The 19,065-nt window shown below is 44.9% G+C and overlaps 1 protein-coding gene and 1 long non-coding RNA gene across 5 annotated transcripts in view; one reads left to right on the forward strand and one right to left on the reverse strand.

Moving 5' to 3' along the window:
* Positions 1–236: 236 nt before the first annotated feature.
* Positions 237–3,047, forward strand: LOC135538090 (uncharacterized). Its single transcript, XR_010455321.1, has 2 exons — positions 237–2,772; positions 2,830–3,047. It is a non-coding gene; the product is annotated as an uncharacterized LOC135538090 (long non-coding RNA).
* The window catches only part of ical1 (islet cell autoantigen 1-like), a 67,973-nt gene continuing 51,795 nt past the window's right edge, over positions 2,888–19,065 (reverse strand). For 2 of the 4 annotated variants that reach the window (XM_064964074.1, XM_064964072.1), the window contains 4 exons: positions 18,622–18,780; positions 7,113–7,430; positions 5,952–6,050; positions 5,184–5,832 (listed from right to left, as the gene is read on the reverse strand). In XM_064964074.1, the coding sequence (XP_064820146.1) occupies positions 5,717–5,832; positions 5,952–6,050; positions 7,113–7,430; positions 18,622–18,780 (692 nt within the window). In that variant the 3' untranslated portion in view covers positions 5,184–5,716. The other 2 variants (XR_010455320.1, XM_064964075.1) reach the window with 2 other exon arrangements.

A 19,065-nucleotide genomic window follows, 5' to 3' on the forward strand; every position in this document is an offset into this window, starting at 1 on the left:
AAGGTTGGTTAGGGGTCATTTAAGGTTGGTTAGGTGTCATTGGGGGTTAGGGGTCATTTAAGGTTAGTTAGGGGGTTAGGGGTCATTTAAGGTTGGTTAGGGGGTTAGGGGTCATTTAAGGTTGGTTAGGGGTCATTTAAGGTTGGTTAGGGGGTTAGGGGTCATTTAAGGTTGGTTAGGGGTCATTTGAGGTTGGTTAGGGGGTTAGGGGTCATTTAAGGTTGGTTAGGGGGTTAGCGTAACTTACTTTGGGGTTGGTTAATCAGCTAGAATTAGGGCTCTATTCAATCTGGATGGCTGAAGCGTTACAGACCGTGTGATAGAAATGTAAGGTCCTTTCCCATTGAGCCGACATATGCAGCGTTTACCGTGAATGCAGTCTCCGCTAACACAGGAACATTACCTTTACATTTCTATCAGGTGGTAAAGTTGAACTTCAGCCATACAGATTGAATAGAGCCCTTAGGGTGGGGAGGAGGTTTGGTGGTTATTACCAGAGCTCAGAATTGATCCCGGTCAGGGCTCTAAACGTTCTACATAACTGTACAGACTTCTAAACTTCCAGTACTGTCCACTCAACAGAGAAATGAAGAGCTCTTCTGTCAAAGTAGGTCAACTTTGGACACAAAAAACAGTCCAACTCCGCATCTTTCCCAATTTTCAAACATAAACGGGGTGTGGCCTTTGGTGTTACATCAGTGTCATTCTAGTCAGGTGTGCACATGACCAACGTACAGTTGAATCGGATGTTTACATACACCTTAGCCAAATACATTTAAACTCAGTTTTTCAAAATTCCTGACATTTAATCCTACTACAAATTCCCTGTTTTAGGTCAGTTAGGATCACCACTTTATTTTAAGAATGTGAAATGTCAGAATAATAGTAGAGAGAATGATTTATTTCAGCTTTTATTTCTTTCATCACATTCCCAGTGGGTCAGAAGTTCACATAGACTCAATTAGTATTTGGTAGCATTGCCTTTAAATGGTTTAACTTTGGCAAAAGTTTTGGGTAGCTTTCCACAAGTGAATTCCACAAGTGAATTTTGGCCCATTCCTCCTGACAGAGCTGGTGTAACGGAGTCCGGTTTGTAGGCCTCCTTGCTCACACACACTTTTTCAGTTATGCCCACAAATGTTCTATAGGATTGAGGTCAGGGCTGTGTGATGGCCACTCCAATACCTTGACTTTGTTGTCCTTAAGCCATATTGCCACAACTTTGGAAGTATACTTGAGGTCATTGTCCATTTGGAAGACCCATTTGCGACCAAGCTTTAACTTCCTGACTGATGTCTTGAGATCTTGCTTCAATATATCTATATAACTTTAATTCTTCATTATGCCATCTATTTTGTGAAGTGCACCAGTCCCTCCTGCAGCAAAGCACCCCCACAACATGATGCTGCCACCCCCATGCTTCACGGTTGGGATGGTGTTCTTCGGCTTGCAAGTCCCCCCTTTTTCCACCAAACATAATGATGGTCATTATGGCCAAAGAGTTCTATTTTTGTTTCATCAGACCATAGGACATTTCTCCAAAAAGTACGATCTTTGTCCCCATGTGCAGTTGCAAACCATAGTCAGGCTTTTTTATGGCGGTTTTGGAGCAGTGGCTTCTTCCTTGCTGAGCGGCCTTTCAGGTTATGTCGATATAGGACTCGTTTTACTGTGGATATAGATACTTTTGTACCTGTTTCCTCCAGCATCTTCACAAGGTCCTTTGCTGTTGTTCTGGGATTGATTTGCACTTTTCGCACCAAAGTACACTCATCTCTAGGAGACCGAACGTGTCTCCTTCCTGAGCGGTATGATGGCTGCGTGGTCCCATGGTGTTTATAGTTGCGTACTATTGTTTGTACAGATGATCGTGGTACCTTCAGGCATTTGGAAATTGCTCCCAAGGATGACCCAGACTTGTGGAGGTCTACAATTCTTTTTCTGAGGTCTTGGCTGATTTCTTTTGATTTTCCCATGATGTCAAGCAAAGAGGCACTGAGTTTGAAGGTAGGCCTTGAAATACATCCACAGGTACACTTCAAATTATGTCAATTAGCCTATCAGAAGCTTCTAAAGCCATGACATCATTTTCTGGAGTTTTCCAAGCTGTTTAAAGGCATCAGTCAGCTTAGTGTATGTAGACGTCTGACCCACTGGAATAGTGATACTGTGAATTATAAGTGAAAGAATCTGTCTGTAAACAATTGTTGGAAAAATGACTTCTGTCATGCACAAAGTAGATGTCCTAACTGACTTGCCAAAACTATAGTTTGTTAACAAGACATTTGTGGAGTGGTTGAAAAACGAGTTTTAATGATTCCAACCTAAGTGTATGTAAACTTCGACTTCAACTGTAGCTAGTTCATTAGCTAAGCTAGCCACTGTAGCTAGTTTGTTAGCTAAGCTAGCCACTGTAGCTAGTTTGTTATCTAAGCTAGCCACTGAAGCTAGTTTGTTAGCTAAGCTAGCCACTGTAGCTAGTTTGTTAGCTAAGCTAGCCACTGTAGCTAGTTTGTTAGCTAAGCTAGCCACTGTAGCTAGTATGTGTTGACATTATTTCACAGGATTTGTTTTTGGAGATCGGAAAGAAATGGCACTTCTGTAGCCAAATATTTTATTTTGCCATTTTGTTAAAAGCAATATATGACCTGGTATGATGGTGCACTGATCAGTTATACCGTTTGACGACATTATTTTTGCACTTTTGCCCAAAATCGACCTACAAATGTATTGGTAGAGGTGTCCACCAGGGTAGACTGGAAAGGATGGGAGGTGAGTTGGTAATGAAATACTCAACTTGATGACAGGGTAGACTGGGAAGGATGGGAGGTGAGTTGGTAATGAAATACTCAACTTGATGACAAATAAATACTTGGACAAATGGAAAAACATCTCAAATAACAGTTTAATAAAGTTCCTTCAACATGTCAGTTGATAACCGTTTCATCCTGTGACATGCCGTTGCATTCATCCTATGACGTTACACATCCTTTACGTGAAATAAAAGGCATAGTTGAATAGAATAAAGCATTTGTGATTGATATACATTCTTGTCTGTATGTACAGCGCATTTGGAAAGTATTCAGACCCCTTGACTTTTTCCCACATTTTGTTACGTTACAGCCTTATTCTAAAATGGTTTAAATTCAGTTTTTCCTTATCAATCTACATAATACCCCATAATGACAAAGCAGAAACAGATTTTTCTAAATGTTCTCACATTAATTAAAAATAAGAAACAGAAATACCTTATTTATATAAGTATTCAGACCGTTTGCTATGAGACTCCCCCCGGCCAAACTGAGTAATTGGAGAAGGAGGGTCTTGGTCAGGGTGGTGACCAAGAACTCGATGGTCAAGCTGACAGAGCTTGAGTTCCTCTGTGGAGATGGGAGAACCTTCCAGAATGACAACCATCTCTGCAGCACTCCACCAATCAGACCTTTATGGTAGTGTGTCCAGACAGAAGCAAGATTGTCTGGTCTGATGAAACCAAGATTGAACACTTTGGCCAGAATTCCAAGCGTCACATCTAGAGGAAACCTGGCCCTGCTCATCACCTGGCCAATACCATCCCTACAGTGAAGCATGGTGGTGGCAGCATCATGCTGTGGGGATGTTTTTCAGTGGCAGAGACTGGGAGACTAGTCAGGATCGAAAGAAAGATGAACGGAACAGCGTACAATGAGATCCTTGATGAAAACCTGTTCCAGAGATCTTAGGACCTCAGACTGGGGCGAAGTTTAACCATCCAACCAGGACAACAACCATAAAAACACAGTCAAGACAACGCAGGAGTTGTCCAGCAAGAACCCGGACTTGAACCTGATCGAAAATCTCTGGAGAGGCCTGAAAATAGCTGTGCAGCAATGCTCCCCATTCAACCTGACAGAGATTGAAAGGATCTGCAGAGAAGAATGGGAGAAACTCCCCAAATACAGGTGGAGCAAGCTTGTAGCATCATACCCAAGACAACTCAAGGCTGTAATCACTACCAAAGGTGCTTCTTCAAATTACTGACTAAAGGGTCTGAATACTTGTGAAAATGTGATATTTCCTGGGGGTTTTTGTAATACATTTGCAAACATTTCTAAAAAGCTATTTTGCTTTGTCATTATAAGGGTATTGTGTGTAGATTAATGAGGGGGAAAACTATTTACTCCATTTTAGAATATATTCCCATTCTTCTCATGAAAAGATCAGAGCTATCTGCTTCTGCTTTCGCTCCTGGTGATTCAGAAGATAAACAACCATCAAACGTATTCCAGAGAAAAGCTTCTAGAGTTCCTGTATCACGAAAACAGAATCAGTGATATGAGCTTCAGTGAGGTAAAACAAGCTGTTTCCTAGGTGATTTATGTGACTACAGTACAGTATAAATCCTACCTGCTAAAAGGGCTGTATGGTAGTATTAGCAAGGGGAGATGTATCAAATCCAGTTCTTGTAGTGGAGACAAGAACCAGATGCTGCAGTTTACATGATTAGACCATCAGCAAAACTATCTTAGACATCATCTCAGTTAACTCACAGCTGCACGATTTAGTTCTGGGTCCATGGTCCATGTTCTGGGTCTCTGGGTCCATGTTATGGGGGTCTCTGGGTCCATGTTCTGGGTCTCTGGGTCCATGTGTTTAATAAATTGGGCGTTCCGGGTTTGCCCCCCCCCTGCTGATTTTATCACACCGCCTTCGTCCAAATAATCAGTGATGGGGGAGACAGTGATGACCTAAAGCCAATGTTAACCCACTGTATAAGCTGTCCCTTGCTTGGCATAGTTCCACATCACTCCAGTGTGGATACTTTCCTTCGACTTCCTTTAGACCCAAAAACGGATCAGATTCCGGGGAGTCGTTAGTTAAGCAATGAGGCCAGAGGAGCTGTGATATATGGCCAATATACCCCGCATAAGGGCTGTTGGCACGACGCGAAGCAGAGTTCCAGGATACAGCCCTTAGCAGTGCTATACTGGCCATACACCACCAACACAGTATTGCTATTCATTTACATTACATTTATTCGAAACTGCTCACCAACATAAACGGAACAGGAAACTAGGAGTTGTGGTATATTGTCTGATATACACGACTGGAATGCTGTTTCAGCCAATCAGAATTCAGGACCCAAACTAACGCTTTATAATTAGTACTATAGACTATAGACAACCTATCACCGGACCGGGCTCTACCAGTGACATGTGGTAGAGCCCGGTCCGGTGATAGGTTGTTGGGCCAACCAATCAGGTGTTAGGTTCTATATTATATCTCTAAGGTTAAGCCCACCCCACTTACAGTACATATCCTGTATAGAAGATGAATCTCAGTCAAATCCTCCTCAATCATCAATATAGAATATTACAGACATTACAAAGTATACAGTAACTACACACACCCCCCTCAGGCATTGAGGATCTCATCATCAGAGCGTCCGATGGTGTCAGGGTTAGAGAGGGGGTCCAGATCAGCAAACAGGTTGAACCATGCAGACATGTCCCGCGATGCAGCTTTAGGAACTAGACACACACACACACACACACACACACACACACACACACACACACACACACACACACCCCTCAGGCATTGAGGATCTCATCATCAGAGCGTCCGATGGTGTCAGGGTTAGAGAGGTGGTCCAGATCAGCAAACAGGTTGAACCATGCAGACATGTCCCGCGATGCAGCTTTAGGAACTAGACACACACACACACACACACCCCTCAGGCATTGAGGATCTCATCATCAGAGCGTCCGATGGTGTCAGGGTTAGAGAGGGGGTCCAGATCAGCAAACAGGTTGAACCATGCAGACATGTCCCGCGATGCAGCTTTAGGAACTAGACAAACACACAAACAGGTACTGAATTGGTACTGTAAGGCACATTTGAAAGCTAAAACTAAACCCCCAACACTGCTGAGCCAAAGGCATCAAGCCTCACAAACCACACCCTCTCACCATTGGCTGTTGACGTTGGGCCACCCTTAGCTGACTGGACCTGGCCAGACACTGGGGACTGTAGGGGCGGAGCCTGGAACATGGGAGGCGTCGCCCAGCCTGAGAGAAAGAAGGACAGAGGAGGATAGAAAGGAGGGAGAGGAAACAAGGTAATGTGATGTCATCATTCTTCCAGGAAAGAAGAGAAGAAAGAACACAACAAGCTGATAAGAATGTACTAGAATCAGTTTCTAGATGCTACACAAACTGGAGACAAACTATCAGTTTCTAGAACTGGAGACAAACTATCAGTTTCTAGAACTGGAGACAAAACTATCCGTTTCTAGATGATACTAGAACTGGATACAAACTATCAGTTTCTAGAACTGGAGACAACACTGTCCGTTTCTAGATGATACTAGAACTGGAGACAAAACTATCAGTTTCTAGAACTGGAGACAAAACTATCAGTTTCTAGAACTGGAGACAAAACTATCAGTTTCTAGAACTGGAGACTAAACCATCAGTTTCTAGAACTGGAGACAAAACTATCAGTTTCTAGAACTGGAGACAAACTATCAGTTTCTAGAACTGGAGACAAAACTATCAGTTTCTAGATGCTACTGGAACTGGAGACAAAACTATCAGTTTCTAGAACTGGAGACAAAACTATCAGTTTCTAGATGAAATTAGAACTGGATACAAACTATCAGTTTCTAGAACTGGAGACTAAACTATCAGTTTCAAGAACTGGAGACAAAACTATCAGTTTCTAGAACTGGAGACAAACTATCAGTTTCTAGAACTGGAGACAAAACTATCAGTTTCTAGAACTGGAGACAAAACTATCAGTTTCTAGAACTGGAGACAAAACTATCAGTTTCTAGAACTGGAGACAAAACTATCAGTTTCTAGAACTGGAGACAAAACTATCAGTTTCTAGATGCTACTAGAACTGGAGACAAACTATCAGTTTCTAGATGCTACTGGAACTGGAGACAAACTATCAGTTTCTAGAACTGGATACAAACGATCAGTTTCTCGATGCTACTAGGTCATCTAGCCACAAGAGGTCAGACATGCAGTAAGGTGATTCAGGCACTAGAGGTCAGACATAAAGTAAGGTCATCTAGCCGCTAGAGGTCAGACCAGGAGATGCTCAGGAGGTGCTGACTGACTGACCTGTAGAACTCAGACTGTGGTCCAGCAGCTGGGAGGGCAGGAAGCCAGTGGGACTGGGGGACTGAGAGGGGAGGCAGGCTGCTCCAGTAGGGGGAGGAGGGACTAGGGCGGGGGTGGGGGCTGTGGGGGGGACAGGGTCAGAGAACTCTAAGCAGCCAAAGGTGCCTTGCCACTCTCGACTGAACTCGTCTGCGTCCATTGGTCCAGGGCACAGGAGGTCCTTCAGAAAGGCCATGTCCCCGGTCTCTCTGTCCTCCTCCTCCTTGTCCCCCACCCTGGGACCCTGCTGCTGTAGAGAGCTTCCACAGAGGTCCCCACCTAGAACACACAGCACAGAGAGACAGACAAAGCGTTAGAAACTGCATGTAGCCAGGTCATCAGGAACTATTAACTGTTACTGACTCATGTCAATTGAAAACAGGCTGGTCTGAAACACCATTCACACAGAGGACAAAGTCAGCTCAGGACCTGAGAGACACCTGATAGAGAACCCTGAGAGAGAGAGAGAGAAAGAAAGTGAGAGAGAGGGGAAATCAGTTGAAATCAAATGAGTCAGAAGACAACTGGAAGAATGAGATCAGAAAAACACCACACATGCACCTGAAAGAGAGAGGAGACATCCAGGGGGAGGACAGGACAGGTAAGAGCAGCTCAGATCCCCAGTAACACAGGTTTGATAGGAGAACGCGGAGGACAGGAGAAGAGGTAAGAGACATCCATGGGGAGGACAGGAGAGGAGAGGTAAGAGACATCCATGGGGAGGACAGGAGAGGAGAGGTAAGAGACATCCATGGGGAGGACAGGAGAGGAGAGGTAAGAGCAGCTCAGACCCCCAGTAACACAGGTTTGATAGGAGAACGGGGTGGACAGGACAGGACAGGTAAGAGACACGAGACGTATGTGGCAGGGTCTACAGGAAATCATGGACCACAAAAAGATAACCAGCCACGTCACGGACAACGATGTCATGCTTCCAGAAGTTTACATACACTTTAGCCAAATACACAATTCCTGACATTTAATCCGAGTATAAATTACCTGTCTTATGTCAGTTAGGATCACCACTTTATTTTAATAATGTGAAATGTCAGAATAATAGTAGAGAGAATGATATATTTCAGCTTTTATTTCTTTCATCACATTCCCAGTGGGTCAAAAGTTTACATACACTTAATTAGTATTTGGTAGCATTGTCTTTACATTGTTTAACTTGGGTCAAACATTCAGGGTCTGGTATGTAGGTAGAAAACACCCTGGATAATATACATCACATGCTTCCCACAATAAGTTGGGTGAATTTTGGCCCATTCCTCCTGATAGAGCTGGTGTAACTGAGTCAGGTCTGTAGGCCTCCTTGCTCACACACACTTTTTCAGTTCTGCCCACAAAGTTTCTATTGAGGATTGAAGTCAGGGCTGTGTGATGGCCACTCCAATACCTTGACTTTGTTGTCCTTAAGCCATTTTGCCACAACTTTGGAAGTATGCTTGAATTCATTTGCAAATAAATTCATTAAAAATCCTACAATGTGATTTTCTGGATTTGTTTTCTCATTTTGTCTGTCATAGTTGAAGTGTACCTATGATGAAAATGACAGGCCTCTCTCGTCCTTTTAAGTGGGAGAACTTGCACAATTGGTGGCTGACTAAATAGTTTTTTAGCCCACTGTACATCAGAGTCTGGTATGTAGCTAGTAGAAAACAACCTCTGGATAATATACATCAGGGTCTGGTATGTAGCTAGTAGAAAACACCTCTGGATAATATACATCAGGGTATGTAGCTAGTAGAAAACACCTCTGGATAATATACATCAGGGTCTGGTATGTAGCTAGTAGAAAACACCTCTGGATAATATACATCAGGGTCTGGTATGTAGCTAGTAGAAAACACCTCTGGATAATATACATCAGGGTCTGGTATGTAGCTAGAAACAGATAAACACATCAGGGTCTGGTATCTGGATAATATACATCAGGGTCAGGGTATGTAGCTAGTAGAAAACACCTCTGGATAATATACATCAGGGTCTGGTATGTAGCTAGTAGAAAACACCTCTGGATAATATACATCAGGGTCTGGTATGTAGCTAGTAGAAAACACCTCTGGATAATATACATCAGGGTCTGGTATGTAGCTAGTAGAAAACACCTCTGGATAATATACATCATCAGGGATAATATACATCAGGGTATGTAGCTAGGTATGTAGCTAGTAGAAAACACCTCTGGATAATATACATCATGTAGCTAGTAGAAAACACCTCTGGATAATATGTAGCTAGTAGAAAACACCTCTGGATAATATACATCAGGGTCTGGTATGTAGCTAGTAGAAAACACCTCTGGATAAAACACCTCTGGATAATATACATCAGGGTCTGGTATGTAGCTAGTAGAAAACACCTCTGGATAATATACATCAGGGTCTGGTATGTAGCTAGTAGAAAACACCTCTGGATAATATACATCAGGGTCTGGTATGTAGCTAGTAGAAAACACCTCTGGATAATATACATCAGGGTATGTAGCTAGTAGAAAACACCTCTGGATAATATACATCAGGGTCTGGTATGTAGCTAGTAGACAACACCTCTGGATAATATACATCAGGGTATGTAGCTAGTAGAAAACACCTCTGGATAATATACATCAGGGTCTGGTATGTAGCTAGTAGAAAACACCTCTGGATAATATACATCAGAAAACACCTCTGGATAATATACATCAGGGTCTGGTATGTAGCTAGTAGAAAACACCTCTGGATAATATACATCAGGGTCTGGTATGTAGCTAGTAGAAAACACCTCTGGATAATATACATCAGGGTATGTAGCTAGTAGAAAACACCTCTGGATAATATACACCTCTGGATAATATACATCAGGGTCTGGTAGTAGAAAACACCTCTGGATAATATACATCAGGGGGTATGTAGCTAGTAGAAAAACACCTCTGGATAATATACATCAGGGTATGTAGCTAGTAGAAAACACCTCTGGATAATATACATCAGGGTCTGGTATGATAATATACATCAGGGCTGGTATGTAGTAGAAAACACCTCTGGATAAATATACATCACCTCTGGATAATATACATCAGGGTATGTAGCTAGTAGAAAACACCTCTGGATAATATACATCAGGGTATGTAGCTAGTAGAAAACACCTCTGGATAATATACATCAGGGTCTGGTATGTAGCTAGTAGAAAACACCTCTGGATAATATACATCAGGGTCTGGTATGTAGCTAGTAGAAAACACCTCTGGATAATATACATCAGGGTCTGGCTATGAAAACACCTCTGGATAATATACATCAGGGGGTATGTAGCTAGTAGAAAACACCTCTGGATAATATACATCAGGGTCTGGTATGTAGCTAGTAGAAAACACCTCTGGATAATATACATCAGGGTCTGGTATGTAGCTAGTGGATAATATAAGCTAGTAGAAAACACCTCTGGATAATATACATCAGGGGTAACACCTCTGGATAATATACATCAGGGTCTGGTATGTAGCTAGTAGAAAACACAGGGGTATGTAGCTAGTAGAAAACTAGTAGAAAACACCTCTGGATAATATACATCAGGGGGTATGTAGCTAGTAGAAAACACCTCTGGATAATATACATCAGGGTCTGGATAATATACATGTAGCTAGTAGAAAACACCTCTGGATAATATACATCAGGGTCTGGTATGTAGAAAACTACCTCTGGATAATATACATAGGGGGAAAACACCTCTGGATAATATACATCAGGGTAGTAGAAAACACCTCTGGATAATATATGTAGCTAGTAGAAAACACCTCTGGATAATATACATCAGGGTATGTAGCTAGTAGAAAACACCTCTGGATAATATACATCAGGGTATGTAGCTAGTAGAAAACACCTCTGGATAATATACATCAGGGTCTGTAGCTAGTAGAAAACACCTCTGGATAATATACATCAGGGTCTGGTATGTAGCTAGTAGAAAACACCTCTGGATAATATACATCAGGGTCTGGTATGTAGCTAGTAGAAAACACCTCTGGATAATATACATCAGGGTCTGGTATGTAGCTAGTAGAAAACACCTCTGGATAATATACATCAGGGTCTGGTATGTAGCTAGTAGAAAACACCTCTGGATAATATACATCAGGGTATGTAGCTAGTAGAAAACACCTCTGGATAAAACACCTCTGATAATATACATCAGGGTCTGGTATGTAGCTAGTAGAAAACACCTCTGGATAATATACATCAGGGTCTGGTATGTAGCTAGTAGAAAAAACACCTCTGTAAAGTAGAAAACACCTCTGGATAATATACATCAGGGTCTGGTATGTAGCTAGTAGAAAACACCTCTGGATAATATACATCAGGGTCTGGTATGTAGCTAGTAGAAAACACCTCTGGATAATATACATCAGGGTATGTAGCTAGTAGAAAACACCTCTGGATAATATACATCAGGGTCTGGTATGTAGCTAGTAGAAAACACCTCTGATAATATACATCATGAAGGAATGCCTGGGGCAAGATACATTTCTCTTTACAATTATACATATTAATTATACAGAGGGTCAGAGCTTTTAAATTGTGTATCTGTAAAGCAATAAATAAGGCAGTGGTCACTGATATAATTTGCAAAAACACCAAATACTTCAATCAAATTCATTTATAAAGCCCTTTTTACGTCGATGACACCAAGTCCTGTACAGAAACCCAGCCTAAAACCCCAAACAGCAAGCAATGCAGGTGTAGAAGCACGGTGGCTAGGAAAAACTCCCTAGAAAGGCAGGAACCTAGGGAAGAAACCTAGAGAGGAACCAGGCTCTGAGGGGTGATCAGTCCTCTTCTGGATGTGCCGGGTGGAGATCATAACAGAAAAATAGCCAAGATGTTCAAATGTTCATAGATGACCAGCAGGGTCAGATAATCACAGTGGTTCGTCAGGACAACGTTTATCTATGAGGAGTTTGCTCGTTTTTACATGAATCAGAGTCAGGGTTTCATTTGCAGTTCAGTTGAACTCCAGACAGATATTGTGAAACTGATCTGAGGCCTGTGGAAGCCAATCAAGACTTAGATCTCCGAACACAACCAGTCCAGACACCAGAAAGGGTTTGAAATAATCAGAAATAATAGCAACAGCCTCCGTCGAAGCGGCTGGGGGGGTGGTAAGACCACAGCAAGATTCTGGCCACTTGCATTTTAACCAACAGCTCACGTACTTCTGGGACAGAGATGCTAATACAGCACGATGCCATAAGAGACGATCTTCTACTAAGCTGACGTAGGGAATTGTTTTAAGCTGGTCATATTAAGGATCATTTAGCCCATTTGATTTGGAGTTTTAGGACCCCTTAAGGTATAAACAAAATATTTAAAAAGCATATTTGATACCACATTGAATTTGGCCTTACTGCTATTAGCCCATACAAAGTGTCTGTTCTATATCTGAGCGATAGAAGAAAGATAGTTTAATGCCTAAGATACATTTAAAAAATTATCTCCATATATACTTTCAAGCTCCAGACAGATTTCAGATGAGTCCCGTGATGCTTGTGGTGAGAGGAAAACAGATAACACCATGGTGTTGGTAAGAGTCTTTCCATAGAGGGTCATAATGTGGGTCTGTTTGGACGCCACAGACGTTTTCATGAGAAGAACGTCTCCTGGTCTGAAACACCACTCTAACTCTGTCACCTTTCACCTCAGATGTCTCCTGGTCTGAAACACCACTCTAACTCTGTCACCTTTCACCACAGATAGGATGTCTCCTTGTCTGAAACACCACTCTAACTCTGTCACCTTTCACCATAGATAGGATGTCTCCTGGTCTGTCAAACACCACTCTAGTTCTGCCACCTTTCACCACAGATGTCTCCTGGTCTGTCAAACACCACTCTAGTTCTGCCACCTTTCACCACAGATGTCTCCTGGTCTGTCAAACACCACTCTAACTCTGTCACCTTTCACCACAGATAGGATGTCTCCTGGTCTGTCAAACACCACTCACCTAGTTCTGGTCTGTCAAACACCTTTCACCTTTCACCACAGATGTCTCCTGGTCTGTCAAACACCACTCTAGTTCTGCCACCTTTCACCACAGATAGGATGTCTCCTGGTCTGTCAAACACCACTCTAGTTCTGTCACCTTTCACCTCAGATGTCTCCTGGTCTGTCAAACACCACTCTAACTCTGTCACCTTTCACCACAGATAGGATGTCTCCTGGTCTGTCAAACACCACTCTAGTTCTGTCACCTTTCACCTCAGATGTCTCCTGGTCTGTCAAACACCACTCCTGGTCTGTCAAACAACTCTCTGTCACCTTTCACCTCAGATGTCTCCTGGTCTGTCAAACACCACTCTAACTCTGTCACCTTTCACCTCAGATGTCTCCTGGTCTGAAACACCACTCTAACTCTGTCACCTTTCACCTCAGATGTCTCCTGGTCTGTCAAACACCACTCTAACTCTGTCACCTTTCACCACAGATAGGATGTCTCCTGGTCTGTCAAAACACCACTCTAACTCTGTCACCTTTCACACTCAGATGTCTCCTGGTCTGTCAAACACCACTCTAGTTCTGTCACCTTTCACCTCAGATGTCTCCTGGTCTGTCAAACACCACTCTAGTTCTGTCACCTTTCACCTCAGATGTCTCCTGGTCTGTCAAACACCACTCTAACTCTGTCACCTTTCACCACAGATAGGATGTCTCCTGGTCTGTCAAACACCACTCTAGTTCTGTCACCTTTCACCTCAGATGTCTCCTGGTCTGTCAAACACCACTCTAGTTCTGTCACCTTTCACCTCAGATGTCTCCTGGTCTGTCAAACACCACTCTAGTTCTGCCACCTTTCACCTCAGATGTCTCCTGGTCTGTCAAACACCACTCTAGTTCTGTCACCTTTCACCTCAGATGTCTCCTGGTCTGTCAAACACCACTCTAGTTCTGCCACCTTTCACCTCAGATGTCTCCTGGTCTGTCAAACACCACTCTAGTTCTGCCACCTTTCACCTCAGATGTCTCCTGGTCTGTCAAACACCACTCTAGTTCTGTCACCTTTCACCTCAGATGTCTCCTGGTCTGTCAAACACCACTCTAACTCTGTCACCTTTCACCACAGATAGGATGTCTCCTGGTCTGTCAAACACCACTCTAGTTCTGTCACCTTTCACCTCAGATGTCTCCTGGTCTGTCAAACACCACTCTAACTCTGTCACCTTTCACCTCAGATGTCTCCTGGTCTGTCAAACACCACTCTAACTCTGTCACCTTTCACCACAGATAGGATGTCTCCTGGTCTGTCAAACACCACTCTAACTCTGTCACCTTTCACCACAGATAGGATGTCTCCTGGTCTGTCAAACACCACTCTAGTTCTGTCACCTTTCACCTCAGATGTCTCCTGGTCTGTCAAACACCACTCTAGTTCTGTCACCTTTCACCTCAGATGTCTCCTGGTCTGTCAAACACCACTCTAACTCTGCCACCTTTCACCACAGATAGGATGTCTCCTGGTCTGTCAAACACCACTCTAATTCTGTCACCTTTCACCTCAGATGTCTCCTGGTCTGTCAAACACCACTCTAGTTCTGCCACCTTTCACCTCAGATGTCTCCTGGTCTGTCAAACACCACTCTAGTTCTGCCACCTTTCACCTCAGATGTCTCCTGGTCTGTCAAACACCACTCTAGTTCTGGCACCTTTCACCTCAGATGTCTCCTGGTCTGTCAAACACCACTCTAGTTCTGCCACCTTTCACCTCAGATGTCTCCTGGTCTGTCAAACACCACTCTAGTTCTGTCACCTTTCACCTCAGATGTCTCCTGGTCTGTCAAACACCACTCTAGTTCTGTCACCTTTCACCTCAGATGTCTCCTGGTCTGTCAAACACCACTCTAACTCTGTCACCTTTCACCACAGATAGAGTCTGTCACCTTTCACCACAGATAGGATGTCTCCTGGTCTGTCACCTTTCACCTCAGATGTCTCCTGGTCTGTCAAACCACTCTAACTCTGTCACCTTTCACCACAGATAGGATGTCTCCTGGTCTGTCAAACACCACTCTAACTCTGTCACCTTTCACCACAGATAGGATGTCTCCTGGTCTGTCAAACACCACTCTCAGATGTCTCCTGGTCTGTTTTGTCAGATGTCTCCTGGTCTGTCAAACACCACTCTAGTTTTGTCACCTTTCACCTCAGATGTCTCCTGGTCTGTCAAACACCACTCTAGTTCTGCCACCTTTCACCTCAGATGTCTCCTGGTCTGTCAAACACCACTCTCAAGTTTTGTGTCACCACCGCAGATGTTTCACCTCAGATGTCTCCTGGTCTGTCTGTCAAACACCACTCTAGTTCTGTCACCTTTCACCTCAGATGTCTCCTGGTCTGTCAAACACCACTCTAGCTCTGTCCCCTTTCATTGGCGGATGCAGTGGCTTGAGATGCAAAAAAATAATCTCTAGTTTAAACTGACAGATTTATATGGGGGCCGCGGACATTGACTCCGGGGGTTAATAGCATATGTGGCGCGAACAACAGTGGGTACCGTACGGGAGCTAACATAGCTATCAATGGAAATGAAATGAACAAGCACTATATGAGCGGGAGATGACCAGCTCACAAGTTGATGTCGTAGAAACAAGCAGTAAATTGCAGGGCAGTGAACCAAAACATTGGTCAACGAGTTAAGGAGAGACAGGTTGCAGGAGCATTCGCTTACCAACAAACAGCATGGCATGAAACAAGCAGTGTGACACCAGGTCTGTGACACCAGGTGGGTCTGGGACACCAGGTGGGTCTGGGACACCAGGTGGGTCTGGGACACCAGGTGGGTCTGGGACACCAGGTGGGTCTGGGACACCAGGTGGGTCTGGGACACCAGGTGGGTCTGGGACACCAGGTGGTCTGGGACACCAGGTGGGTCTGGGACACCAGGTGGGTGCAATTTATTATCAGGTAGAATGGGATAATTAATTTAGAGTCAAGCTAGAGAAGCTAGCGTGTCTAACTATCTTAGTTGGCTTGCCTGCTGGCAAGGTTGGTAGACTTTAGAAAAGCAATAACTAAATGTACTGAATATGACTCGCATGAAATATTTTACCCAGATTTAACCATAGATGCAGAGAAGCATATTTAGTTATTTAACAAAATAACCAGTCAGGAGGATACAAGAGCTCAAGATGTATGCTTAGATATGCAGATTTATTTTTTTACAGAGAATTAAGCAGCGAGAAGCCCCTTAATGACAGCTAGAAGCCCCTTAATGACAGCTAGAAGCCCCTTAATGACAGCTAGAAGCCCCTTAATGACAGCTAGAAGCCCCTTAATGACAGCTAGAAGCCCCTTAATGACAGCTAGAAGCCCCTTAATGGCAGCTATACACCCCGTAATGACAGCTAGAAGCCCCTTAATGACAGCTAGAAGCCCCTTAATGACAGCTATAAACCCCTTAATGACAGCTGAAAGCCCCTTAATGGCAGCTATACACCCCGTAATGACAGCTAGAAGCCCCTTAATGGCAGCTATAAACCCCTTAATGACAGCTAGAAGCCCCTTAATGGCAGCTATACACCCCGTAATGACAGCTAGAAGCCCCTTAATGACAGCTATAAACCCCTTAATGACGGCTAAAAGCCCCTTAATGACAGCTAGAAGCCCCTTAATGGCAGCTATAAACCCCGTACTGACAGCTATAAGCCCCTTAATGACAGCTAGAAGCCCCGTAATGACAGCTATAAGCCCCTTAATGGCAGCTATAAACCCCTTAATGACAGCTAGAAGCCCCGTAATGACAGCTATAAGCCCCTTAATGGCAGCTATAAACCCCGTAATGACAGCTATAAGTCCCTTAATGACAGCTAGAAGCCCCTTAATGACAGCTATAAGCCCCTTAATGACGGCTAAAAGCCCCGTAATGACAGCTAGAAGCCCCTTAATGACAGCTATAAACCCCTTAATGACGGCAAAAAGCCCCTTAATGACAGCTAGAAGCCCCTTAATGGCAGCTATACACCCCGTAATGACAGCTGTAAGCCCCTTAATGACAGCTAGAAACCCCTTAATGACAGCTATAAGCCCCTTAATGGCAGCTATACACCCCGTAATGACAGCTGTAAGCCCCTTAACGACAGCTATAAACCCCTTAATGGCAGCTATAAACCCCGTAATGACAGCTGTAAGCCCTTTGGCTTTACTGACTCAAATGAACGAAATGAGTGGAAAGATGTGTTGTTTTGACTGAAAAAGTCCAAAACATCAGTGTCAGTAAAGATAACTACTAGAGGACAGGACAGGTAAGAGTCCACCTCCTCCTCCACAGTGTCAGCCTGTTTACCAGTGAGGCTCCCAGGGAGAGAGAGATGTGTGAGGCTCCCAGGGAGAGAGAGATGTGTGAGGCTCCCAGGGAGAGAGAGATGTGTGAGGCTCCCAGGGAGAGAGAGATGTGTGAGGCTCCCAGGGAGAGAGAGATGTGTGAGGCTCCCAGGGAGAGAGAGATGTGTGAGGCTCCCAGGGAGAGAGAGATGTGTGAGGCTCCCAGGGAGAGAGAGATGTGTGAGGCTCCCAGGGGGAGAGAGATGTGTGAGGCTCCCAGGGAGAGAGAGATGTGAGAGACTCCCAGGGAGAGAGAGATGTGTGAGGCTCCCAGGGAGAGAGAGATGTGTGAGGCTCCCAGGGAGAGAGAGATGTGTGAGGCTCCCAGGGAGAGAGAGATGTGTGAGGCTCCCAGGGAGAGAGAGATGTGTGAGGCTCCCAGGGAGGGAGAGATGTGTGAGGCTCCCAGGGAGAGAGAGATGTGAGAGGCTCCCAGGGAGAGAGAGATGTGTGAGGCTCCCAGGGAGAGAGAGATGTGTGAGGCTCCCAGGGAGAGAGAGATGTGAGAGGCTCCCAGGGGAGAGAGATGTGAGAGGCTCCCAGGGAGAGAGAGATGTGTGAGGCTCCCAGGGAGAGAGAGATGTGAGAGGCTCCCAGGGAGAGAGAGATGTGAGAGGCTCCCAGGGAGAGAGAGATGTGTGAGGCTCCCAGGGAGAGAGAGATGTGTGAGGCTCCCAGGGAGAGAGAGATGTGTGAGGCTCCCAGGGAGAGAGAGATGTGTGAGGCTCCCAGGGAGAGAGATGTGAGAGGCTCCCAGGGAGAGAGAGATGTGAGAGGCTCCCAGGGAGAGAGAGATGTGTGAGGCTCCCAGGGAGAGAGAGATGTGTGAGGCTCCCAGGGAGAGAGAGATGTGTGAGGCTCCCAGGGAGAGAGAGATGTGTGAGGCTCCCAGGGAGAGAGAGATGTGTGAGGCTCCCAGGGAGAGAGAGATGTGAGAGGCTCCCAGGGAGAGAGAGATGTGAGAGGCTCCCAGGGAGAGAGAGATGTGTGAGGCTCCCAGGGAGAGAGAGATGTGTGAGGCTCCCAGGGAGAGAGAGATGTGTGAGGCTCCCAGGGGAGAGAGAGATGTGTGAGGCTCCCAGGGAGAGAGAGATGTGAGAGGCTGCTGGGATGCACACCTCCAAACCCCCAGGGACCACCAGAGGCTGCTGTGGTCTGAAGAGGGGCCAGAGGCTGCATGGAGGAGGAGAGGCCAGGCTGGGGCTGGTCACAGGCCAGGAGTGAGAGGTCGTCATCAGTGCTGGCTGTACTGAGATGCCCACTGAGGTCACACAGGGCTGGGGAACAGGACGATGGTTAGAGAGGACAGGGTTGGGGAACAGGACGATGGTTAGAGAGGACAGGGTTGGGGTACAGGAGGATGGTTAGAGAGGACAGGGTTGGGGTACAGGAGGATGGTTAGAGAGGACAGGGTTGGGGTACAGGAGGATGGTTAAAGAGGACAGGGTTGGGGTACAGGAGGATGGTTAGAGAGGACAGGGTTGGGGTACAGGAGGATGGTTAGAGAGGGCAGGGTTGGGGTACAGGAGGATGGTTAGAGAGGACAGGGTTGGGGTACAGGA

The sequence above is a fragment of the Oncorhynchus masou genome, unplaced genomic scaffold (assembly GCF_036934945.1).
Source record: "Oncorhynchus masou masou isolate Uvic2021 unplaced genomic scaffold, UVic_Omas_1.1 unplaced_scaffold_903, whole genome shotgun sequence".
Lineage (NCBI taxonomy): Eukaryota > Metazoa > Chordata > Actinopteri > Salmoniformes > Salmonidae > Oncorhynchus > Oncorhynchus masou.